The sequence below is a fragment of the Bactrocera neohumeralis genome, unplaced genomic scaffold (assembly GCF_024586455.1).
Source record: "Bactrocera neohumeralis isolate Rockhampton unplaced genomic scaffold, APGP_CSIRO_Bneo_wtdbg2-racon-allhic-juicebox.fasta_v2 cluster09, whole genome shotgun sequence".
In the NCBI taxonomy this organism is placed as follows: domain Eukaryota; kingdom Metazoa; phylum Arthropoda; class Insecta; order Diptera; family Tephritidae; genus Bactrocera; species Bactrocera neohumeralis.
In genome coordinates this window covers 32,907,700-32,934,568 of record NW_026089622.1, presented here as the reverse complement: position 1 = coordinate 32,934,568, position 26,869 = coordinate 32,907,700, and the positions used below count along the sequence as shown (strand labels likewise).

At 34.0% G+C, this 26,869-nt stretch overlaps 2 protein-coding genes and 1 long non-coding RNA gene across 3 annotated transcripts in view; 2 read left to right on the top strand and 1 right to left on the bottom strand.

Annotated features, from left to right (window-relative positions):
- Nucleotides 1–26,869, top strand: part of LOC126764244 (uncharacterized) — a 480,626-nt gene that overhangs the window by 160,184 nt on the left and 293,573 nt on the right. The gene's annotated exons all lie outside the window — the stretch shown is intronic.
- The window catches only part of LOC126764044 (dnaJ homolog subfamily C member 16), a 384,131-nt gene that overhangs the window by 95,940 nt on the left and 261,322 nt on the right, over nt 1–26,869 (top strand). The window contains exons 3-4 of the mRNA XM_050481781.1: nt 15,304–15,450; nt 16,323–16,503. Coding sequence (XP_050337738.1) covers nt 15,304–15,450; nt 16,323–16,503 — 328 coding nt within the window. The remainder of the gene's footprint in view (nt 1–15,303; nt 15,451–16,322; nt 16,504–26,869) is intronic.
- Nucleotides 4,494–5,181, bottom strand: LOC126764314 (uncharacterized). Its single transcript, XR_007667927.1, has 3 exons — nt 5,123–5,181; nt 4,855–5,032; nt 4,494–4,783 (listed from the first exon to the last, which is right to left on the bottom strand). It is a non-coding gene; the product is annotated as an uncharacterized LOC126764314 (long non-coding RNA).

Sequence of the window (26,869 nt, the reverse complement as noted above, 5' to 3'; positions counted from 1 at the left end):
TTTCTCATAACTGTTAGCACATAAATCACGTCCACAACGAGTGTAAAAAGGAATTTTTAAAATATAGATTTCTTACTTAAAACACCTGCAAGGTAAGATGTGCTGCTAAAATGTTTGCAGTTTAATTAAGTTAATTGAAGTGAAAAATTTGCATAAAATGTGTTAAATGTAGTGAAATGTAGCTTGTTTGAAATGTTGCAATTTTTGAACTTTAAACTCGAATATCTATTTAATATATAAACCAAGCGTTTGCGATATTTTTTTAATCTGTATATTTTTGAATCTGGACCACTTAAATACTCGACCGTCTGCTTTCTCGTTAACTAACGAATGCCTCTCACTTTAGTATAAATTTATTAAATTTCTTGTAAGAGAGTAAGTCAAGCGATCCAGAGCTTTATGCCCTTAGCAAAATATGTTTTGCTATACCACCCACTCAATTAAGAATTATTAATTAATCTACAAAGAAATATGTATATACCTACTACAAGTGCATAAATTTCTTAATATTTGTAGGTAACAATAGAGCGGGAGTTTTCTTCTTAACTCACGTATGTAGTGGGGGAAAAATACAGATTTTAATTAAGCTGAGAACTCTTTCATTCTACGAGAAGTGTTTCATTCTACGTGAACTATTTTAGTCTGATTTTATTTTGTATTTTCTTTGCTTATATACAAATTTTAAAACTATCTTATCTAATTAAATACAGTGCCGCACATAAGTATTGGCACAGCAACCATTTTGTATTTTTCGGCTATTTTAAAAACAGACTAATAGGTTATTTATTGTAAATATATTTTACCTTTTTAAATCTATTCATTAACTACCACATACACTCATTTTTTTATAATAATTCATTTTTAATTATACTTTTTAATTCACATTCATAAAAAATAAGCAATTTTTACGACACAAAAGTATTGGCACACTCAGTAAATTATAAAGAAAAAAAACATTATGCAATTTAATTAATATTTGGTGGGTAGTCTAGCTGACCCGGCAGCCGTTGTCCTGCCTGAAATTATGTGTTTTGAAATGAAAAGAAAGCTGAATTTATGTTGTGTTTAAAATCATTTATTTTCGATTTTTCCAAATTTTTTCAATGTATCGAAGCCTGATAAACAATATTTTTTTGTTTCTGTTTCGGTGCGTAAATCTACAGAGCAGATGGTTTTCCAACTCGTGAGCATGCCACGTATATCCGTCCTTGTTAAAAACATAGCATTTCCAAATTTATGCCACACACTTCTAGCGACTATCCTTGTGTCCTATTGATTCTCATCTCAAATGCAATTTTCACTTGAAACGGAATGCGTTGGAACTGATATGGAAAATTGTAGAACTCCTTGAAAATTGAAAAGGTTTGAATTGAAATGGCATATCGTTGGAGCTCAGAGGAATTCGTAGAGTCAAGCATTCTGCCCCATTATATAAGCTGCTACGTTACAATCAGTCGGGTTGCATTACACAGTTTCGGTGCTTGAAGATTGCGAAACATAATAACGACAGATCCAACTTTGAGACGCAAATAATACGGTGTCATACCAAGCCTCTCCAAAGCACTTAGAAATTCCACTTGATAATTCGCGGCTTCGGTTCATTTTTAAACAAATTTGAATACTGTGACTGAATAATATAATTTTAATATTAATTTAATTTGACACTGACTGAATATAATAAGTTTTTAATTTAGATTTTTTGTTTCTGAATAAAATATTATTATTAAATTTTTTGTTCTAATTTACTTTATTAAGTCAGAAAGTAGTAAAAACAGAAAAAAACAACAAACAGAAGAAATTTTTAATTAGATCTGGGGTCGAATCGTTACATCCGTGAACGTATCACTCGTCACGTAAAAATCTGTATTTCGTATTATGATATACGTGATCGTAACGCTTCTATCGTAACCTGGCATGATGACATACGTGAACGAATATATGTATAAACGTATCCGTTTATTCGAACGCAAACTACCAATCGTAATAGACAAATTTATGGAAATGTGAGCAAAATTTTTTTAAATTTAGAGTTTTTTATAATTTTTAGGAATAAAGAACATAAACAATAAACCAATGAATGGAATATCTCATTAAAAATTTAAAAAAAAAAAATATTTATATAAACAAAATTTTGGTATTTTAGTTGACAATAAAAATAAAATTATTTACAAGGTTAATGATATATACATTTTTGAATTAAAATTATTTATTTGGTCGATTGCGGTGAAGCGGTTCGCTACCCCGTTGTCCATTTCTTGTGTGTGATAAGAATCGCAATTTTTGAGGGTCGTAACTAATTGTAAATTTTATGCAGATGTTATGTAATGCCTCACAAACGTTAGCAAATCTTCTACTTTTGTGGGGTGATACCTTCCTCTCTTGCCATATCCTCAAATACTCCACCGTCTTTTTAAGATTTCAATGCTTTGTTCAACGATACATATACAAAGAAAATTTTATTAATGAGGATTCATAATTTTTTTTATACCTACGCTATTGCTACGATCTCCTAGCTATCTCCGCACTATTTTTTTATGCCCATCACTTTCACTAGAGCTCAAATAAAAAAGATTCATTTCGATATTTACTTAGCTTTTGTTAGTTTATTGAAAATTTCGCAACAGTTTTGACAGTTCCACATCTATTGTGACCTAAAAATACGATCCAAAGCAATGTGGAATTTAAAAACTATTGTGAATTGAAAATACATTACGATCCGTTTGCTATCGTATGTCATAATGCCAATCACCGCATACGATTGACGTATCACGTAATTTTCTTTCGTATGTTTGCTGATCCGTGCACGGATGTAACGATTCGACCCCTGCTCTCATACCGCTCTCAATTTTATGCTACCGCTACGGGTACGCAGAGCACAGCACTTCATTTTTGGCAATTGCTACTCCTATAGTTTTTCACCTGGCAAAACTCCAAACAGAGCATAGCACATACTTTTTCGTGTTCTGCTATGACTCTCCTACGGTTCCCGTCAAAGGGAGAACGGTAGCAATAGCAAAATTAAATACTACGGGAGAGCGTATCTTTTCAAACGCTATTAAGCACTTACGGCACATAATTAAGTGTGAAGTTGCTAAATAGCAGCCAACAAAAAAAAAGTGAGTTTATAAAGATTTTATAATTGGTTTGATATGAATTAAGACAGTTATTGAGACTAAAGAAGGAACGACTCGTTATTAGAAAGGCCTATTGTGAAGCCTATTTTTCTAACTTTAATGATGAAAATTATTTAGTAGCTTTTAATGAATTTCACATCGTTTTCTTTTAATTAATAATGAATATCACGGAATGTTCATTTTTGTTAAATTTCTCTAAATTTCTATCGTAATAAGCAATATACTAATCTGAACTTATTTTATTTATATTGGGTAGTCGAAAAAGTCTTTTGGTATTTTGTCAATAGAATGATGAATAAAATAGAGTGAAAATAATGAAGAAATGCGCTATATTCTGAAGTTTTTGTTTAAAAATGAAACGCAAGCCACCAATGAAATTTGTGAAATTTACGGAGACGATGCTACATATATCAGTTCATATACATATGTAGCAATGGTTCGCTGGCCGTTCTGGAAATTTCGATTAACACTGATAAAATTTTTACACTGATGGAATAATGTCTCTAGCGGAAAAATGGCAAAAAGTGGTCGACCAAAATGGTACATATTTGTTTATTTATTGTTATAAAGCTTTATTTATTTATTATTATAAATATAATGATATATGTTAACAAATGTATGTATAAATATATAGTATATAGTCGGTAAAAGAAGAAATATTTTCTTCGCCTGAGATTCTGAGAGTGTCTCCAATAAATTCTAGTCCAACGCCGAATAATCACTCCCAAGGCGTCAATCGTCTCCAGCGTAGACTAGCAAGCTCACATAACTCACAAAAAATAGTTCAGCGGTGTTAAATCGGATGACCTTGGAGGCCACGACGCGAAGTAATGCGTTCTGGAAAAGTTTTCTTCACTAACCCAGGTAGGAAATCACCAATGGCCCAGCCTTTAACCAAGCCGTTCCCAAGACTTGGGAAGCTTGGATCAGGCTTGGTATCCAAGCCCGGACCAATAGTGGATGAGCATTGGAATGTAACGTGGGGCCAGACCTGGTAACTAGGGCTGGCCCAGGCCGTTTATTAACACTGGTCCAGGCCCTGGAACCTGCGCCGTTCCAAGCTTATTTTTTTTTTAATACCTTGGCTTAGCCAGGGTTCAGATGTAATTTGAATAGGTATTTTGTGGATTGGCACATTCAATGAAGCACGATTTATCGGAAGTAATTATGTTTAATCTTTATTATATTATTAATATTTTATATATTGTTATACATATACTTTAAATGGACTTTATCCACATGGAAAATGAAAAATAAGCATTATGTTGTCGTAACTAAACAAAACTGCCGATAATAATGAACAAACATTAACGTAACTCCTTTTTTTAAACACAAAAAATACAAATTTGTTGCCTGAATTGTCGTAACTGGACAAACCCCTTGATAATATTGAACAAAAAAATTAACGTTAAAAATTAACTCCTTTTTTTTTAACACGAAAAACAGTAAATTCGCAAAATTAAGTTTTCACTGACTGGTGAGTTTTGGTTCGATCCCTCTAAGCTCTTTTTTCAGTTAAACTGCACCAACTTCCTTTTTACGCTGTATGCATCCTCCATCTCTGTCGCCAGCACCTGCTAGCCAATCACTTGTAATCGTAATAATCTTCAATGGTTGATTAGAGTCTTTATATTTTGTCTCAATGAAATCTGGAAACCGAGTAACAAAATCAATGAAAACCAAATAAGTCTGTCACCATGAATGGACTTCGTATGCAAACCTCTCATACACGCAAAAGTCGCTGTTGCACTGAAATTTTTTTTTCCTTTTCCTTTGACAACACGGCCTACGCCACTATAATTAAGTTGAACTTCTTTGGCGATTAATTCCTTGAGGATCTTCTTAATGTCTGCAGCGTAATTGGATTCTTTATGCGTTAACACACTCATAAATTCTTTCTGAAAAAAAAAACCACAAAAATACTCTCAGACAATTGGTAAAGTCAATAATAACGCCTCAAAATATAAATATATTCCAAATAAACTCACAAGTGTCACACGCTTGCTCAAAGCCTTTTCAGGGTCAGCCAAATTGTCCTCATGCGAGGAACTCTTCCAAAGTCTTAATAGGAAAGGGGACGCCATGGGTTGAGCTCCAGCAACATGATGCATGGTCATGTTAATTTTGAGCTCTTCGATTTTTCTATTTAAATCGTACTGGATGCATCGTTTTAAGTTTGAGAAATCGTCACGTAGTTTGTACATGAGGAAATCCAATTTAGCATCCCAGTAATCCATGACAAATTCTGAAAAATGAGAAAAAACAAAGAAAATATACAAATTTCGTCCACAATATGGTTGGTACTTACCTTTAAGAGGATCGCCTATGGCACTCCCCCTCAGACGTGTAAGGCAAACTATCAATGCCGATTTTTTCTCTGATTTTGTGTCACTGTACGCTGTTCTACCTAATGAAAATGAGAATTAGTAGGTCCAATTTTCCTGAAAAAAAAAATGAACACAGCTATTTACTTTGAGACGCTCTAGCCCCGGCTGTCTCATCATCTCTTGGTTGATTTTTATTTCCGGAAACTTCAGCCTCAGGAATTCTCGATGTTCTTAATGTAGAGGACTCCCTTTCTTCGACAATTTGTTCTAAGAGAGAAAAAGTTTGCCTTGACATCATTGCCGCTTGATTTTTGGTTAATTTTCTAGCTCGATTGGTTTCAGTATCTGAATCTGTGGATTCTACGTTATCACGTTTTTTATAAAGACGTTTGATCCTCCTCTGGGCCTTGTCGTAATTCCCTGAAAAGAGTAGGTTATTTTTTCTCTAATAAAGAAGAGTTCATTTATTTCAATTCGTTGATAAACGATTGGGTATGCATGAAAATATTAGTATAACGTTATTCATACGAGCACTTGTGAGAATTTCAACGTCAAATTTCTCCCACGATGATTCTGGAGGACTGAGATCTTTCACTTTTGTGTCTATTATACAATATTTATGTGGGGGAGGAAAAGCACAAGTACTATTGTTGTTTCCATCGGTTCTGGTCACCCACGACGCTGGAACGATTTCAAGGGTTTTTTTCCCAGTCTCAGTAATTTCGTCCAGGAACTCCACAATTTGATACAATTTGCCATCTTCCTCTTGAGTACTCATTCCGAGGAAGTAGATGAATAAAAAAATGTGTACTTGAATGAGACAGTTTAAGTGAATGGTCCTTTCAATGTGCGAAGTATTTTGCAACAATTCTTTGATTAATTAATTGACGTAATATTCAATGGAAGTATTTTTAAAAAGTATTCTCACAAATGTATTTTGTAATAATTCTTCGAATAATTAATTGACGTAATATTCAATGGAAGTAATTTTAAAAAGTATTCTCACAAATGTGTGAATTTACTGTCTAAAGTTTTTTTATCGCTCAATGTTTCAACACAGTAAATTATGACGTCAACATCATCAGGCATGATTTTTGGAGGTTATATGAAAAGATTGTGGAAATGTGTAAAATTTTCGACAAATGCTGAGGCAACTAATAAAAGAGGAGAAGAGAATAATACTTCATTCTGAATCATAAACAATTGGCAAAAATACTTACGTGAAATAGCGAATTAATCCAAGCTGTTATGGATTGCCCACAGGCAATGGACGCCGTGCAGAAAAATGACGCAATATCACCGTTATTGCGGGATATATGTACAATAACACCAACATTTACAAATGAACCGCCGTTTTTCAAAAATTTGACACTGGATCCGTCTCCTCTCTCCGTGCGAAAACCCCCGCAAAAACCATCATACCCATCAACATTGCACTATTGAAACAATCGACGTTATGAATGCAACAAGGACACAGCATAATATTTTTCTTTGATTTTCATCATTAAACACTTGGATTTCACAGCACCGATGGTTACCAGCTCATGCGAACCTGCTAATTTGTCAATTGCGAAAATGCCAATTTCTCTTGACGCACAGGGAGCGTCAAACACATCATTTAAGGAGTGCAGTTTAAATCCATCTAAGTAAATATCGTCCGTTGACTTTTCACTATGATGGCACTTTGATTTAACCCATAATTTTGAAATAACAAAGAGTTTTTCCGTGGTTAGTTCCACGACATTGTTAGGTTCCACAGCATGTAGTATCATGTCATTATAAGTTACTGATTTGACTGATGAATATTCTTCACAACTTATTTTAACTGTCTCAGGGAATTTTTCAGGTTTCACATCACGTATTGCAACACGAGGTCTCACTTTTGCACTGTCTGATGAGTCTAAAGCACTGAGGCGATTGACGATTTGTGCCAAGGGTTTCGCTCGGCTACTTGCAAAATCCTTCAACTGGCCTATAAAATTCTCCCCCCAAAATGCAGAGTAGTGGCTCAGTGAGGTTTTAAAATGAGCTGCGTCATCAGAGAGGTGACTGAGGTGATGAATTGTCATTATGACACTGTCTTCTCCATAATAAATCGGCATTAGTTGAACGAAATTATGCAATAGAATCTTTGCCATGGGAAGACCCCTGGTTATCAATTTATCACTGCACAAAACACGACATGCTACATGAAGTAGCAGAAAGTGTTGATATTTGTCATCATCGAGAACAAACTGCAGGACAATGTCACCGGCGTAAAGCAGTAAAAATGAGCACTGAGTTGCTTTCCATTGCCCAATTTCCTCGACATCAAACTCCTTCCTCTGAAATTCTGCCGTTACATAATCTTTCATCGAATTCATTAAATCTGAAAATTCTTTCAACTGTTGTGTTGATAATTTATAATTATTTTTCTCCCTCTTCACCCATTTTTCTCCAAGATTTTTCATTACATTTAAAAATAATAAATGCATAATATCTAACGGGAAGTCTTTAACTGGATCAAAATTAGGAATCTGAAGCAATGGTGAAACCAGCAGTTGCTGCGTTTTTTTATCCCTTAAGTGATGATTGACATCTGTTTGAGTGACAAAATTTTCTTTCGTTCGTAATGCACAGTTCAAATCAGGATAAACTCTTCTTCGATTCCGAGTTTCCCCTTGAACTGTACATCTTTCACAGCCATAAAAGGCTGTTGGCCCTTTTATGCACTTGAGGAATGCCCTCGCTGGACTATCCGCAACAATAGCTTTTATTTCAAAATTGAATTTACAACCATCGATGGTTATGCCTTCGAAGATTAATTTTTTAGCTTCCTCTACGAAATCACTCACATTTTTTGGCTTGGACCTACCATAAAACAAGGCTACCACAAAAGGACCGCAGGTATATTTTTTTGTCACCAACTTCATCGTAATAGGCCAGAGACTTCCCTTGGAATAATGGTATACCTTCAATCCATCTATATGAACTAACACACGTATGTTTTTTTCTTTGTAGACATTCACGTCTATTCGTTTCTCCAAACCATTTCGAATTCCGAGATAAAAAAAATTCCCAATCTGATCTTTATACGCCATCATCGGTTTGGTTTTCACGCGGTGATTGAAGCCAAGAAGTTTATGGGCAGTGGATGGCACTTCAGTGTGTCCTTCACTACGCAGAATTTCTAAAAATTCACTCACCACTTTCATCTTGATGCTGCCTATATTATCAAGTGTTAGCTGGCGTATTTTCTCAGTGAGGGTCTGAGGTGCTTCAATCTCAATTCCTAAGTTCATCAGCTCGGTCTGTTGAGGGTCTGCATTTGCTCCCAGACTGACAGGTGCTATTGCGTTGTCATCATCGTCGTCAACCGACATAAAACTTGAAAACCCTGCGAAACTCTCTAGCGATGTATCTTGTTGTAGAACTCCAATGGAGATTCTGCACAATTTTCTAAATCATGAGATGGCTTTGCTTGGTTAGGGCTCCTTTCATCTTTCTGTGCTTGGAGCAAGTTTTTATCAGAAGAATCCATTGATTCATCACGAAAATCCTCATCAGAACTGTCCATACTATTATTAACATTAGAGTCACCAAATGTTTTTAAAAAACGGTATTTTTTCACTCGTTCCCGCGAATTCGAATACCCTGTGGAACTCATGATTGAACACCACTCATTAATCGAATTTAATTTTTAGACGTTGACATTTGTGTTCTCGATGGAAGCGCCAACTGGATGTCAATATTATAAATATTGAGAAGGAAATTAATATGGAGTTAGCAATCAAGCATTATACTATTAGACATTGCAACGTTTTGATTTCGCAGCGAAGTAAAATCAGGATGCAGCCTGATTGAAAAGGAATCAATTTCAGCCAGCCTGGGCCCAGGACTGGCTGAGAAACTATAAGCCAAGGCTGAATGAACCAGACTTCTTCCAGACTTGGTACAAACTTGGCAACCAGGCTTGATACCAGGGAGGGATCCAAGCCTGGACTTTACCCGATGTGACTAAGATACCAAGCCTGGTTCAGTCCCGGACTACCAAAGCCTGGTTAACCACGACTAATCCACGGTTGATCCGGTCGTGAAGCTTGGCAATTCCTACCTGGGAAATAGATTCGATGTTGTTGAAACCAGAGTTAGTCCATTTCAACTTCCTCCAAGTCATTCCACACACAATCGTTAATTATGGCTCTTTAGAGTTCCCCACTGGTTAAAAAACCTTTTGTACAAAAACCATGGTCGGTTTAAATAGCATAAGTAGCATCACAAATCAGTATGGCATCTAAGTTGACGAAGTCAAAATATCAAGTTAATTGGAACAAAATTTACGAAGTTACATACCTAGTATATTTAACATCCGCTTACTTGATGTTAGAAAGTTCCAATGGTTTTGAATGATCACGATAGCTTTTTTAATGAGTCCATTTAAATATTTAATTAATTTATTTTTTATTCTTCAGGCATTTACATAGGTATGCCCAGGCGACTGTTTTGTTTGGAATTATACATAATTTTTCCTATGGTTCACGAAATCTTTTAATAAATGAATCAATTTTTGAAATCTTCCTTTCTTACTTCTATAGTCTTCATACATTTCACAAAATTTTTCTTATTATTAAATATTATTATTACGTTTGCTCAATTACCTACTAAAAACTTAAATGTGGCTGCGATCAGGCCTTTCAACATTCCAACCTGCCATCTTCATCTTTACTGGCGTAGACATCGCTTACGCGAATGCAGCCGTTTCTTCTTTTTGCAACGTGGCGAGAATGGCAAATTCCAAGCGAAGTCAGATTATTCTCCGCCTGGTCTCTCCAACGGAATAAATCCTCTTCCTCTGCTTCCCCCCGGCGGGCACTGCGTCGAATACTTTCAAAGCGGGAGTGTTTTCGTCCATTCGGACAACAACAACGTAGCCGCTGTCTTTTAACTCGGTGAACTCTATCAATGTCGTCGTATATCTCATACAGCTCTTCTTTCCATCGGATGCGATATTCGCCGTGGCCAATGCGCAAAGGACCATACATCTTTCGCAGAACCTTTCTCTCGAAAACTCGTAAGGTTGACTCTTCAGATGTTGTCATCGTCCAGGCCTCTACACCATATAGCAGGACGGGAATAATGAGTTTTTTGTTCGTCAAGAGAGGACTTTACTTCTCAATTGCCTACTCAGTCCGAAGTAGCACCTATTGGCAAGAGTTATTCTGCGTTTGATTACCAGGCTGACGTTGCTGGTGGTGTTGATACTGTTTCCAAGATAGACGAAATTATCTACGACTTCGAAGTAATGACTGACAACAGTGACGTGGAAACCTAGCCGTCAGAATTGACCAATGATCCTCGGCGTACGCCATCAACTGTACATTCTTATAGAAGATGGCACCTTCTCTGTTTAGTTCTGTAACTCGAATTATTTACTCCAGAAGTACATATATTGAAAAAGTCACACGAAAAGGAGTCGTCTTGTCTGAAACCTCGTTTGGTATCGAACGGCTCGGAGAGATCTTTCCCGATCCTGACGGAGCTTTTAGTGTTGCTCAAGTGCGGGGGATACCAAATTTAGACATTGCGGCATAAAGGCAACTCCTTTTCGTGCTGTCGAAAGCAGCTTTGAAATTGACGGAGAGGTGGTGTGTGTCGATTCTCTTCTCATGGGTCTTTTCCAAAATTTGGTGCATGGTGAATATCTGTAGAACCTTATGCGCGATGTTTAGGAAAACCTGATATGTTTACTGAAAGTAAGATAAGCTTATTCTTACAGCCATCACGATTAATCTATTATTCTGTCGCGTATTAAGGGGCTATAGTAGTGTGACGCATGAAAAATTAGGTGATTTTCGTGAATTTTTTTAAAAGAAAGTACTAGATTGAATGTTTCGACGTTCTATGGACGTAATAAAGTATATTTTTAGCTATATTAAAAATGTTTTTTTTTACAAAAATATTGAAAAATAACGGAATTTGCTGTCTGTGGAAGTGTCGAAAAAAAGTGCCTCAAGTGCTGGCATGATTCCGGTCGAATGAGTAGCTGAAACAAAAAAATTCAAAATGTGTATTAAACTTAAATATATTTTCTATTCAATGAACTACGATCTTTAAAAAATATCAAAAATTAAGAAAATGGCGTAATGGCGTAAAAAAAATCGTTTTTTTTACGGAAAAAATGGTCGTTTTTTTAATGCCAAATTGACAATTTTCAACCAATCAGAAAGATCGTAGTCCATTGTATAGCAAATGTATTCAACTATGCCCAGTTTTAATTTGAAGTCGATCGCCCAATTCCTCGTTGAGTTATGATGTCAGCAATTTTGAAAAATGTCGTTTAAAGTTTCACTTATATATGTTTGCACCTCTGAGCGGTAGCTGTTTAGAACGCTGCCAATCAAAAACTATTCAAGATACGACCTTGCCGATTTCACAGGATATTTTTGAATATACATATAAACTATCGAAAAAGCAAAAACAAAAAAATGTATAGCCCCTTAAGTTCGTTTCATGTTTTGTTTCAAAATTTCAGTTAATTATTTTCAACCTTATGATTTGACTGATAATTATAAATCTGCTGAGTTTGAAACGAAAATTGAAAAAAAAATAAAAAAATTTATTGAATAAAAAATTTAGTTACATTATTAAAAAAGCTCCGTTATCACTCGGTTCCTATGAAACAACCAACATAAGGTGGATCGATTTTTAATATCTTCTGAATATTTTCCCAAATCTACAATTTCTTTTTGCAGAGAGTTTTCAAAAATTCAGTGTGCTATTGTTTACAGCAATTTTAAATATGCATCTCTATCAAAAACTGACGACTATGACTTCTCAATCAAAGTGGTTCAACAATTGGTTCAAATGAAGAATATTTAGAAAAATAGTAAAGCGATTTTTGATGATTAATACAATTCGGATACTATCTAATCAGGACAACGCGGTAATCCGGACACTAAATTGCTTTCCATTATTGACTGTATAGTCCGACACATTGCTATTTGATTTTCCCCATAAATCCGAACACTTATTTATTCTCTTTCCTTTCCGACTGTTATTTTCCGTTAATTCCACATTTTGGATTTGAATGTATGCTTTCATAAGTACAGGAAGGATTTTTTATGAAAACAGGGTACTTTATCTTTTTTACATATTATGTACTTCATATGCTGCCAGCCAACCGTGAAAATACATTATTATTTTTTAAGGCAACTTTCCCTTGAAAACTATCGATATTATATTCCAAAACCACTGGATTGGCCATAATATTTTTATGATTTTTAAAATTCTGCCATTGATGATGTGATTTTTTATCTCATGGATCTGTGAACAAAATAAATAAGGGTTTTCAACAATTTTGACATGCATACATAGAGCTCTCGATTAGCGGAGTTTATTTCCATGTTTGAATCATTCAGATCGCTCACGGTCTGAATGGAAAACTCGCAGGTCATCTTCTGCCTTTATCCTTGCTGCTTCGTGATCCCTTTCTGAGTATGCTCTTGCTTAATTTAGTGCAACTGTATAACAACCTTTTTTTAATTACAATGTTATTATGTTAATTATGTTACAAATTTTCGAAGCGCAAACAATGGAAATTCCATCGAGAACGTACGTACATATATACATGCATTTGTTGTATGTATGTACTCGATGGAATTTCCATTATACATATAACATACATACATACATACATGTATATACAAACATACCCTGCCAACCATGAGCGGGTAAAAAACCAGATAATCAGTGGGTAAGAATGTGGGTAATCCATAGGGTAATCATGCGTACTTTGCCATAGGCCGAGTGACAATTTTACCCACTCACGTACGTATACATGTGATCATACATCTTTGTTGCGCTCATTCAGCAGTGCAGCAGCAGCAAAATGTATATCTGTCCTGCTCTAATATCCCCAATCGACGGCTGATGCAGGGTTGCATTTTCTCTTTTTAAATAGCTGATTCAGGGTTGCATTTTTTGATTCCTATTTAAAAAATTTATTAAAATTTCAAAGAAAACTTTTTAATTTTTAAATTATTAATTATATTACTTTTAAAAAATATTTACATAAAATTGTAATTAAATATATTGACGCTAACATTTCATAAATAAAAATATATTTATTTAAAAAAAAATAATTTCATCTGAAAAAATATTAATTAAAGAAAAGAATTATTAATACCTGAAAATAAATAATAATTACATTGAATTTGTAATATCTAAAAGAAAAAGAACGATTAATTGTATAAAATGATAATAATATCCGAAAAAAAGATTAATATTATCTGAAAGAATAAAATATATTAAATACAAATAGAATTTACTCTGAAAGCCAAGATTAATTAAATAAAAATAGTGATAAAATCTGAAAAGAAAGAATAATTAAATAAAAATAATAATAACATCTGAAAGAAAAGATAAATATTATTTGATCATTTAAAATATAAAACAAACATTTGTTTTCACATATTATATTGGATTGTGCAGGCCGTCTTAAACGCATAAAATACAATTGTACATACATATGTATGTACATATGTATTTATTTTGCGTATTATATTGTCCAATTTCAAAGTACATACACTTTTTTCACATACTTACTTAGCAATTGATATTTGCCGCTTCTGATGATATACATAGCTGCTGCTGCTACTTCCAATTCAGTTCTGATTTCCAATACTATAAAAACAAATGAAGTAATTATTTTCAAAATATTGTTAAAAAATCACATAAAATTCATTTACTTACCTTCTTGTTGTACGAGCCTCCTTAACGATGGTACGATCACGAACGACATGCGTCTTTCAATCGTTTTTTTATTACCCTATTTGGGATTTTCTATTGTCACTATTGACAATAATGTTTTCTCCTTCGCACTCATTCAAATAAATCAAGAACTGAAACAAACTTTTTTTCATCGCATTTAGGTAAACAAAAAATAACCCGAAAATGTGCGTTGGTGTTAGTGTATAGAGAGAAAATGTGTAGTTGTATTGGAATATTTGTCTCAAGCGGGTAGCCGTGGTTGGCAGGGATATGTATTTGAAATAGAACAAAAGTGCACTAGTAAATCAGTGTTTAGGGGATGATATACAAACCAAACTCTGTCGATCATTTCAATCATTGAAGCATGAGTTTGCTTCACTTCGGGTATTTTCTGCTGATATGAACATTCATAAACAAATCAGGTATAAGCTGATCGCTAGTGAATCAAAGTTGTTCTCTATTGCTGATTTCAAGACAAACAGTGCGTTTCGTGTACATGAACTGAACTGACAGAATCAGACAGAGTAACGGATCAGTACTTAAGTATAAACAAAAATTTATTACTCGTTGCAGTTTTCTGATTCACACCATTTCACCTTACAGCTATGGTTTAAAATAACGGGAACAGCGACGTTCATATTTATATACATACATATATGTATATGTTAAAAAAAATGTATATAAATTGTGGAATTATTTCGAGCTTACGGTTGTTGTACAAAATTATATGTATATTTCTTAAAAACAAAAACAAATTTAATATTGTCTCTTTTTCTAATTGTAATTTCAATTCATTTATCTTTTAGAAAGTTATTATTTGTATTAATTAATGGAAAATCTGTTTTTTTCTTGATTTTTTTTACATAGAGTTCGCTATTGGGGAAATTTATAAACAACACCGCACTATGACTCATGTGTTTGTTTAAATTTCTGAAAATAGTTCTCAGTGTAAAAAAATTAAAGTTTTATTTTACCATGGGGACAGAAGCAACACGTCTTACTAGGTTGTTATTAAAATAGGAATAATATTTTAGTTATATGTAGCTGCAGCAAATCTCTAATAATAATCATTTTCTTATGTGATATTTTTCTAGGAATTAACTTTGCAGCAGTTAATGCTGCATACGAACCGGTTTTAGTTAAAAAATCGGGTGTGAGCACTATACCAAGCTTGGTTATAATTCTGGGTGGACACTGTTACATATATCGTGAAAATGTTTATACTCTGCCCAAAATTAAAGGTAAGTAGATTAGGTAGTTGCGATATTAAAAATTATCTAAAAAAAAATAAAAATTGAATTTTATATTCCCTTCTTTAGGTAGCGTTGTGTTATATATAAATTAATCCTTTTTGTGTGGACTTTTTGTTATTAAGCTTTAGTTAAATAAAAGAATTGAGTTTATTTTTCAAAGTATTTATAACTGACACAACGTGCTCCAATCAATGTTCCAAATTAAACTAGACACTAAATTTACAAAGTGAACGTCATGTCATTACATAATGGCCACGCAAAATGCTGTGTTTGCCTTTCGTTTGGAAACCCTATAATTTCATATCTGAATTGTAACTAGAGATTTTAATTAAAAAGTAATTAATGTACTACTATGAGCAATTAAGAGTACGACTTTGTTCATAATATTGAAATTCTTAATCTATTCTTCAAAATCTATTCATCCAACATCTGTAGAATACAAGGTTACGACAAACGTTGGCGTCATGAAACCAACCCTACATCGTCATACCTACAGTAGGACGAATTAGAGAAAAAAGATCATCAGCCATATAGTTTTTTTTATTCTTGTGCTTTTTGAAAACTAAAATTAGTTTTTAGATGTAAAACTTTTACACTTTATAACATCTTTGATAGAAGTCATTTTTAATTGCTTACAAAAAAATTGTCAGCTTACAGCTCTTTATGATTAATATTTTAAGCTGTTTCAAAGATAAAATAACACATACATATTAATAAGACCATGGTAACTAACCATTTTGAACCTTCTTCGTCATCAATCATATGATTTCAAAGTGGTCGTAACCTTGTATTCTAAGAACGTTGGAAGTCATCATTACTTTAGTAGCTCCAAAATGTTAACCATTTTTTTTCCATTTTAGAATTTATAAGAAAAAAGATGCCATATTCAATTAATCAGAGAATATATGACCATAATGTGGAAGATTTTTTGGGAGGTTGGATTGACAATAGAGTACGAGCGCTAATTTTGGAACCGAGAAATAAAACGAGGCTTCGGTATTTAATAAGGGCATACTCGTTCCATTACAGAGTTGCGTTTGGGTAAGTTGTTACCGCTGTCATTAAAAAATTAAAGAATAGCATATTTTTTATACTCTTGCAATCAGTTGCTACAGAGTTTATAATTTTGTTCACCTGTACCTACATATCACCTAAAACTAATCGAGATAGATATAGGGTTGTATATGTACATATATATAAATGATCAGGGCGACGAGAAAAGTTGAAATCCGGTTGACTGTCTGTCTAACCGTCTGTCCGTCCGTCCGTGTAAGCTGTAATTTTAGTAAAAATTAAGATATATTGATGAAACTTGGAATGCAGGTTCCCTAGTACAAAAATCGCGTAATCGGACATCTGCGACCCTCACAAATCGTCATTAACCGAAAATTTATAAAGTGCCATTACCATGCACTAAATTAAGACATATGTAAAACATAATTTGGTACAAGGTATCGCTGTAGCAAGGGGCACTTGTGGGCAAGAAAATTTGAAAAAGTGGGTGTGGGCACGCCCTCATATGTTTAATGTATATATCTCCTGAACTACTAAAGATACAACAGCCAAATTTTCTGAGTTAAAAAATTATAAGAACTCCTACGGACAGTGTGAACATGGAAGAAATCGCAGGATAACCCCTTCACTCGCCTAATAACGGTACTGTTAAAAACTACTAAAAGCGCAATAAATCAATAATTAAATTCGCCACAGACATTAAATTTTACTTCCGAGATGGTTTCAGAGCGCTTTATAGGAGCCAGTGTGAAAATTGGATGATAGGCGTTGCTCCGCCCACTTTTCAGTGAAAACCGATATCACAAAATCCGACCGACCGATTTCGACAAAATTTAGTACGTAGCATCGCTTTCATAGGTATTCTTATGTCACACTACGAAAATGTGCGAAATCGGACTACAACCACGCCTATTTCCCATATACCACAAAATCCATTTGATTCTTTAACTTTCCAGTACAGAAATCAAGAAGTGTTTAATATAACGGAATGAACCTATGTACAAATAATGATTTTAGTTTATTTTTCAAATCCAATCATAAGTCTTCAAGCCCCTAGGTACCGAATATTTGGACCCCAGTACCTATTGTTGACTTTTGATCAAAAATGTCGGTCAATGTGTGAGATATGTAATTGAAATTTAGGGATAATCCTTCTTTATCAATTGTTGGTCTGAATGTCAAAAACTGGTAAAATCGGGCCAATATTTCTCTTAGCCCCCATATACCTAATATAAAGATTTTCGAACTTTCGGGTGACTTACTTGTACCGCATATACAGTCAATATGTGAGTTATCTCAATAAAAATGAGAGAGCGTGTTTCACTCATAATAGTGTATTTTTGTGTTTAAAGTATATAAATTTGAGCGGATACTTGAACCAGCCCCATATAACTAATATCAGAATTTTCGAACATCCGGCTGACTTTACTCTATATGATTGGTGGCATGTTAAAAGTATGTGGTGTTGGAACAAACAGATAAAATCGGTTTAAAACTACCTCAACTTTCTTATACTACATATACTCGTTTTTCTACCAAACCTTATTCCGAATATGTCGATCAGTGTATGAGGTATACAGAGTATATGTATGTATTTCTACAATTGTTAGATTCCGTTCCTCTGTTAGACGTATTACACCTTTCGGTATTTGCCTGGCTTTAATTCTTACAAGTTGGAAGAGTATAAAATGTTCGGTTGCACCCGAACTTAGCCCTTTCTTACTTCTTTCAATCTCATTTCATGCCATTCGGTTTACTTTTTAGACATGTCTGAGATCTCAGAATTAAATAAAAATATTTAGAAATTACTCAAAATTATTACAAATTAAAAAAACAAAAAAGAAAAAACGTTACGTCGCATCGCACCGCAGCTATAATACATTTCACAACAGAGATCTGCAATTGGTACCAATAAAATAAGTGCACTTAAGTCATGAGCCATAAAAATTGGTGCAAGTGAGTGCTCATACTAATATGAAATATGACTAAGACTCATTCCCGTCAAAACAAAAAAAAAAAACATTAAAGTAATTCTACACTTACGAGTGACCGTAAGTTATGACTCTCTCTAGAGTAGACCAACAATTTAATATTACGCATCTGTAATCCCCATTAGAATGGTAAGGATTTGATAAGTTGTCGTCGACGTCATCCAACGGTAGGCATAGGAAACATAGCTGTTTTGACGGGTCGGACCAAAGGGGAAAGGGTGTTAGATGTGTAGGGTTAGCATGCAAAGAGGTAGCTAGTGTCATGCCGGGACTCTTTGCACACTGGACATATGTTTGATAGGTCAGGGTCTGTTCTGGATAAATAGGAGTTTAATCTGCTACTAAAACTTACCGATCTAAACGGGGTTAGATCTCCGAAAATACAGTTCTTGGTCGGATAAAATCCGGGTCAATTCCGGTAACATAAAACTGGCTGTGTTGGGAATTGAGCACTATTTCGCAGTTCAGATCCTCCCAGTTGAAAAGGTTGTTCACATCCTGTGGCAAGTGTTTAATTTGAATAAGCAAACATAAAAAACGCATACGCACCTACAACAAAAACGCAAAAGCAAAAAAAAAAAAATTAATCAACAAAAAAGTACTATTTTTGTCAAAAGTGTAAATTTCGTGTCGTGCGCTGAGTAACTGTTTTGTTATTGTTTGTTTTTGCAAATGTTTTGGTACTTACGATTTTTTGTAAAGGATGGCTGACAAATATACTGATATTTATTCATTATACATTTTTTAAGTTTGCTATTATACTATGAAGTATAACGAAGACTTGGTGGGAAAAATTACTATGGCTATTTATAAACTCAGTGAAAAACGGGAATTAGAAGTGCAATTTAGGATATGTTTGTAGAGCTAATTAAAGATGACGAAAGGATATTACTTGATATGGTAAATTTTCGTATTTGCAAAAAAGTTTATAAATGCAGTGATATGCAGACTTCCGATCTTAATAAACATAAATGCTTTATATCACACAGAAATGAACTGCTCAGGAGGAAAGTGAGTGAGGATGATAAAAAATTTGCTTTAGAAGATTGTGCTGATGGGGTGGTTGAAGATTGTCGTCGGTTTTCTTCCGTTTAAATTTCTTCGTTTCTGTGGTGTAATACGTATAATGACTACATGTACAACTAAGTATTCAATTTTTATTGTATACTTCAGATACCAACGCATTGATATTTTACAACTATATAGAATCACAGTGTGACTTAATGCATCTAACGTATTTATACACATACGTACACATCATAGATATTCTGTTATCAGTTCCCAGCAAAACTTGCGTGACCGAAACTCCAATACTTTTACACAATTTTTACTTACTACTAACGTTTGCTTGTTCATTGTGACAAATTGAATTCGAAGAAAACAAAAATTCGGTTACAAACGCGTCGATAATTGAGAATTGTGCTTCTGCATATTTATGCAAAATTATTAAAATAAATATTTAAATCTACTCTAATTGTGTTTCGTTAAAATTGTGAACATTTTGTGTCTATAATATTAGAAAAAAGGGTGAGTAGAGAAATTAATAATTCAATATGAAGAAAAATACATTTAGTGCATATATGAGCCAGGAAAAAAAGGCTTTTAATCTAAGCGTATTTTTCACTGTAATTATTGCATTGTCCCGACGGTATTTTATTATATTATGTTGACTTATTTAAAATGAATTTTGATGCAGCCAAATTCTTATTTCTTAATCAGATGGATTCACCAGCGCTTTTTGATGACACCTATTTGGAGTAATGCCCAACAACTTCTTCGACTCCCGTAAAAGGTAAATGTAAAATTGTCATTGCTTCCTATATTTTTTTTGCTTAAATCTATGGTGGCTCATTTCGATGGACTTCCGCATTTCTTGCTCGAAATTTGCAAGTCCACAAGTGATGAAAGAATCTATAAAAAATGTAATGAAAAAACAATTTAAAATACATATTTTTAGGTAAATATGTATGTATTTTTAATCTGGCAACCCTTCTCGTACTCAGCTGTAAATTTGGTGCTCTGGCGAATTTATTTAATTTATATTTAAAACTTTATTGTGAAAATTTTTGTATTAAGTGATCTTTTAAGATAAGTATCAGTGTTATATTGTGCTAGTGAAGCAATTGATTTTACTTTAATTCTCTTCTGGCTAATTTTAATTTATTGTGCCGAGTCATTTTCAATTTGTTTTTGTTGCTACATTTTAAATAGTGCAATTGTTAGTGTTAATTTATATTGCTTACTTAAATTTCTTTCTTGTTTTTATTCATTTCCATCTTTGTCCACAGCTTATCGCGAGTTTCTTACTTTTCGTGTGTTACAGTGCATCTCAAACTGCTCGCAACATTGGTTGTTATCTTTGATAACTAACTATTTTATTGCATTCATTTGTTATAAATATTTTTGTCATCGCGCTTTTTACTTTTATTATTTAACATTTTTTATATTTTTGTTTAATACTGTTTTTGTTCATTATGACTTGTAACTTTCCGAACTGCTCTGTGAAAAGCGAGTCGGAACGCTATGTTTTTTGTTGGCTTTGTGATGGGCTTGCCCATCTTAAATGTGCTGGACTGACAGGTAGGATTTTGGATTCCATTCTTGACAGTAAGGGCTTGCGCTGGTCTTGCTTGAAATGCAGACCAACTGAAATTGAATTGTTTAAAGTTTTTAAGCAGGCGCGCAATGGTTTCAAGGAGATTGGTCGAGAGCTTGAATCCCTTACTGAAAAATTTAGGCATTATGAAACGCTGTTTCAATCATTTCAATGAATAAATACTCGGGATGAGAATCCAAAACCTAAACGAAAACGTCCGTCTGATGAAGATACCACTGTATCTTTCTTAAAAAGTATGCCCCCACCCGCTATTGACCTCATAAATCTTGCATCCCCTCGTCCTCAAGGAGAGAAGGTTCCGTCTGCTCAGGACACAGAGAAAACTGTTACTGAATACGGTAAGCGGAAAACTTCTCAAGATCCGCCTCCAAATACCTCCAAGTCAGCTAATAAAAACTTAGTGGTAATACCGCGGAAAAAAGCAATTTTTATCTCGAGACTTGCTGCGGATACCACAGTCGAGGATATAAACAGTTACATCTCGTCGAAATTAAAAACGGTAGATACAGACATCCGTAAATTTAATTTCAAATACAACAGAGATATTTTCTCGTTTAAGATCGACGTATCCGCTGACAATTTTCAATTGATACTTGACAACTCATTCTGGCCATCTGGGGTCTTTGTGCGCGAATTCGAGCACAAACGTGAAAAGCCCCCTGTAGTTATCACTAAAATGCCAAGAAATCCCATTGATACAAAAAACTAATTAACAATAATTCGCTGATTGTTTATTATCAAAATGTTAGAGGGCTTAATACAAAACTTACTGATTTGTATCTAGCATTCATTGCAACTTTAAAATCATTGCTTTGACAGAAACTTGGCTAAAGCCCCACATTTTTGATAACGAAATATTCAACAGCGAATTCGAAATCTCTAGATATGACCGGCTGAACAGAAAAGGAGGTGGCGTCTTGTTTGCTGTTCATTCTTCAATTCCATCTGAAGAAGTCGATGTTCCGTATGCAGACTTCATTGAATTTAAGTGCATTCGTATTTGCGCTAATAGTGGCCATATCTACTTAACACTGTCTTATATACCGCCTCGCTCTGACATATCTGTATATATGCAGCATGCTACATTAATAAGTAATGTTTTCTCAATGGTTAATGATACTGATTCCATGATTGTTTTGGGAGATTTCAACTTACCGTGCGTATCATGGAAATCTATTGATGATCACACCATCCCTATTAGTACTCGTTCATGTTTTAACGAGTTCTTAGATGAAATGTCGGAGTTGGGTCTTAACCAAATTAATTTAATTTCAAATGAATTTGGTAAGCTCTTAGATCTAGTTTACGTCGATAACGCTTCAATGTTCTCTGTTGTCCGATGTGATCCTTTAGTTCGCCCAGAGGACACGTATCATCCTGCTTTGAAAATTAACATCGAAATCATAGCCAACTTTGCTTATAATAAACTTTGCGAAAGCTAATTTTAAGAAGATTAATTACGAACTTTCTAAAATAACTCGGCCAGATTACAGTGGCAATATTGAATTTAGTGCTTCCCACTTTAATGAAACTATAGTAAACTTACTTGAAAAATATGTTCCGAAGTGTGTTGTTACTCAAAAAATTAGTTCTAATTTATGGTTTTCGAAAGAATTATGTAAATTAAAAAATAGAAAATCTTGTGCTTTTAAACTTTTTAAAAAAACTGGTTTAGCTGCTAACTATTCAAAATATTCTAGATTGCGTCGACAATTTGCTGAACTTAACAAAATATGTTATAGTAATTATATAAATAAAGTAAAAAATAATATTATACGTAATCCAAAATTGTTTTATGGTTTCGTCAACTCCAAACGCAGGATTTCTAATTTTCCGTCCGCTATGAAATATAAGTCTAGTATGTCCAGTGACAACACCACACACCATTTCTAATATGTTCGCTGAATTCTTTAGGTCCAATTACTCTTCAAAATCTCCACAAAATGTTCCGCATCAGCACAAGTTATGTCCGATTTCTGTCATTAATGCACCTACCATTTCCGAAGCAGACGTCTTAAATCATTTAAATATGTTAGAACAATCATACAATTACGGCCCAGATATGATTCCCTCATGCTTTCTTAAGAAATGTGCCAAATATATTATACCAACCCCTAACAAAACTATTTAACTCATCTCTTAAGCAAGGCTTATTTCCATCCATATGGAAAAGTCATTTATAATTCCTTTGCATAAGAGTGGATTTAGGTCATCTATTGAAAACTATAGGGGAATAGCAAAGTTGTCTGCAATACCTAAACTTTTTGAAGCAATTATAACAGACGACATAACCTTCCGGATCTCTCCACTAATTTCTTGTTCTCAGCATGGTTTTCGTAATTTCTTTTGTTCTCAACATGTATCAACGGGCTTTAGGGAGAATAAGAATACTGATGTTATATATACAGATTTTAGTAAAGCTTTTGATAAAGTAAACCATTCAATTCTTTTGAATAAACTTGATCTTCTTGGTTTTCAACCAATATTTCTAAAATGGGTTGCTTCTAATCTTAGTAATAGAATTCAACAAGTCATATTTAAAGATACTTTTTCTGACATAATCAATATTCCTTCAGGCGTTCCTCAAGGTAGCCATCTTGGTCCAATTCTGTTCTTGTTATTTATTAACGACATATCATCTGTTGTTAAGTTTTCAAAAGTTTTATTATATGCTGACGATGTAAAACTTTTTAAAACATATACTTCAAACAGCGAAAGATGTCAGTTGCAAACAGACTTAAACAACCTAGTTTCTTGGTGTGATAGAAATGGCATGCCATTGAACCTTAAAAAATGTAAAACGATGTGCTTTTTACGTAGAGCTGTAGACCCTACCTCATACGCAATACAAAACTTTAGGTTGGAGCAAGTATGCAGTTTTGTTGATCTGGGAGTAAATATGGACCCCAATTTCAATTTTAATCTTCACGTATCTTCCACGGGTTTTAAAGCTAAAGGCGCTCTTAGTTTTGTTAAACGTTGGTCTAAAGAATTTAGAGATCCGCTTACCACAAAAATTCTTTTTACATCTCTGGTGAGGCCTATATTGGAGTATGCTTCTGTGGTTTGGAACCCTAGTTACCAAGTCCATTCGGATAAGTTAGAGTCCGCTCAAAAACATTTTTTACTTTTTGCCTTAAATCATTTGCATTGGGATTACAGTTTAAATCTTCCCCCTTACATTAACCGTTTAAAACTTATAAATCTCCCGACACTCTCTAGTCGTAGGGAGATGCTTGGTATAATATTTCTTGTAAAACTCATGAATGGGTCAGTCTGTAGCCCATCTCTCTTATCTGATATTAATTTTAACGTTCCCGCTCGCCCTACCAGGCAGTTTAGACCCTTACTTTTAAAATTTTCTAGAACAAATTTTGAGTTAAACGAACCATTCCGCCGTATATGACATGATTTCAATTTTCATTCCAGCACATTTGATTTAACAGACTCACTCTTTACCATTAAAAAAATTATTTTATCTACTCTTAATTATACATATATAAAAATAATTATAAACTTTAATCTAATTCTTAATTTCGGCTGTTGAAATTTTTGTTTCTGTAGCTGAGCAGCTTAAGATCGCAACGCTTAAAACTCTCTTGCCTTTTATGACTCGGCTAATTCCGCTCATTCGCGGATTGCGCCCCTCGCGTCGGTTGCGCGGGAGGAGGGTAATCGTTGGGTATTATATAATCGTTGGGTATTATATAATCGTTGGGTATTATATAAAATTTACCATATAATATGTTTGACAACAGAAATTTCGATAGCGGTTGCTTGCCTCCCCTACCGTCCCAGTTACACAAAATAAGGAATTCGTCAGTGTAAAGATGCCGCAACACATCACATACACTGTCGGAACTACCTTTCGTCCTTAAAACAAACTGTTTCTGTAATTTGAAAATATTATGCTAAATAAATATTGTTTATTGAAGAAATTGTATACATTACTAACCGTTGCTGTAGCGAATTCTTCGCATTTCAGTTTTTCTTCCATTTCCAAAGCTGCAGCTAGTGTTATTAATGGTAGGGTGGAAGCAATTTCTGTTTGTTTGTTGTCGATTTCTTCGCCAGTCAGTCGGCATACTGATTGGTGAACCAGAGAACTTAAAACATAGAGAAGGTGCAGGTTCGACAGCGAACATTTGATAAATTTGCGACACGGAATCTCACCACACAAATACAGAATTCACGCTGTGAAATGTTAACATTTTTAACAGATCTCCACATATTCAACAAAGAATATGAAGAGAAATAAATATATGTATTTACGGCATATGATGAGATGGCATATATGCTCAAGCAGAGAATATTGAAGAAAAATAAGTTCTTTGATATTCCTTTTTTAACAGCGAAAAATGTGTACAAAACACACGTCTCACACAGAGAACGTAAAGACATTTTTTGTTTTGTTCTCGTCTCACATACCCAAGAATATGAAGAGACATAAATATACATATGTATGTATGCATGCCCATGATGATATTCCCAAACAGAGAATATTGAAGAAAAATAATATCTTTGATATTCCATAGGAAAATATGTTCTATTATGTATGGAAATATTAATGTATGTAGAACTTTTATTTATTATTTTTCATATTATTTTATGTTAATTTTATTTTATAATAAGTAATTTTAAATAAAAAAGATTTACCTAACACCATTATGATATTTTCATGATTCATGCTTTCAACCAGGGAATTCCTTTCATACGCAATGTACGAATGTAAGGAATTTTGTTTTGCCGTCGGCATTTCTATTTCTCATACTTCAATTTTTGCTTTCAACCAAGGAATTGGTTGTATGTACATACATATGTGCAATGTATGCCTTTGCATTTTGCCGTCGGCATTTCCATGTTGACATATGTATAAAAGTAACTATGTATTTGTTTGTTTCGTTTTGGCCCAATTTTGTATATTAAGACAAGTGTCAATAATTGCGCCAAAATCAAATAAATATGTACATATCATATACCAGGGAACCTGTAAAAATCTTCTTCTTACATGTTCTTTGTATATATCATATGTAAATGTATTGAGCTTTACACACAAATGAAAGTAACCATCCTTCTTTCTCCTACTTATATGTATGTATATTGGCCCAATTGACAAGTGTCGATAATTGCGCCAATTTTCATAAAGTTTGTGATTTTGTGCGGGTAAGACGTGTTTTCGTTCGGTTAAGTCGTGAATTATTCTATTAATTAATTTTATTAAGTGCAACATGCCTAAAATTCGAAAGTGTCGCGTGCGCGGATGCGAAAGTACCAACGGCGGGGTACTACGTTTATTTAGTTTCCCAAGTGAATGGGAGCTGGCTGAAAAGTGGAAGGAGAACTTAAAAATTTCTCCCATTGACTACTTTCCAGCCACCAACTCATTCATTTGTGACAAACCTTTCGAAAAAGAGGCAATTGGCCCAAAAAGACTTAAAGTGAATGCTGTGCCGACATGGGTAAGTGCAGTTCAATTTTTATATTGTGGGTGTTTGTTTAAGTGCGTGTGTGTGTTTTGCTATTTTGGTTGCGGGTGCACATAGAAGTGCGTGTGTGTTTTGCTAATTTGCCCAGCCAGCATTTACACATTATTATTATATCGTCACCTGAAATGCAAAATAACGTAACAACATTTTCGGAAATTCACAATGGCATGAATGAAACACGAAATAAAATGGAGCATGAGTGAAAAAAATTTCAATATTGGTTAAAACTGGTTTATATCTGAGTGCAGAACCTGAAAATGTTGAACATATGTAATATTATGTATGTAATTTGAAGTAGT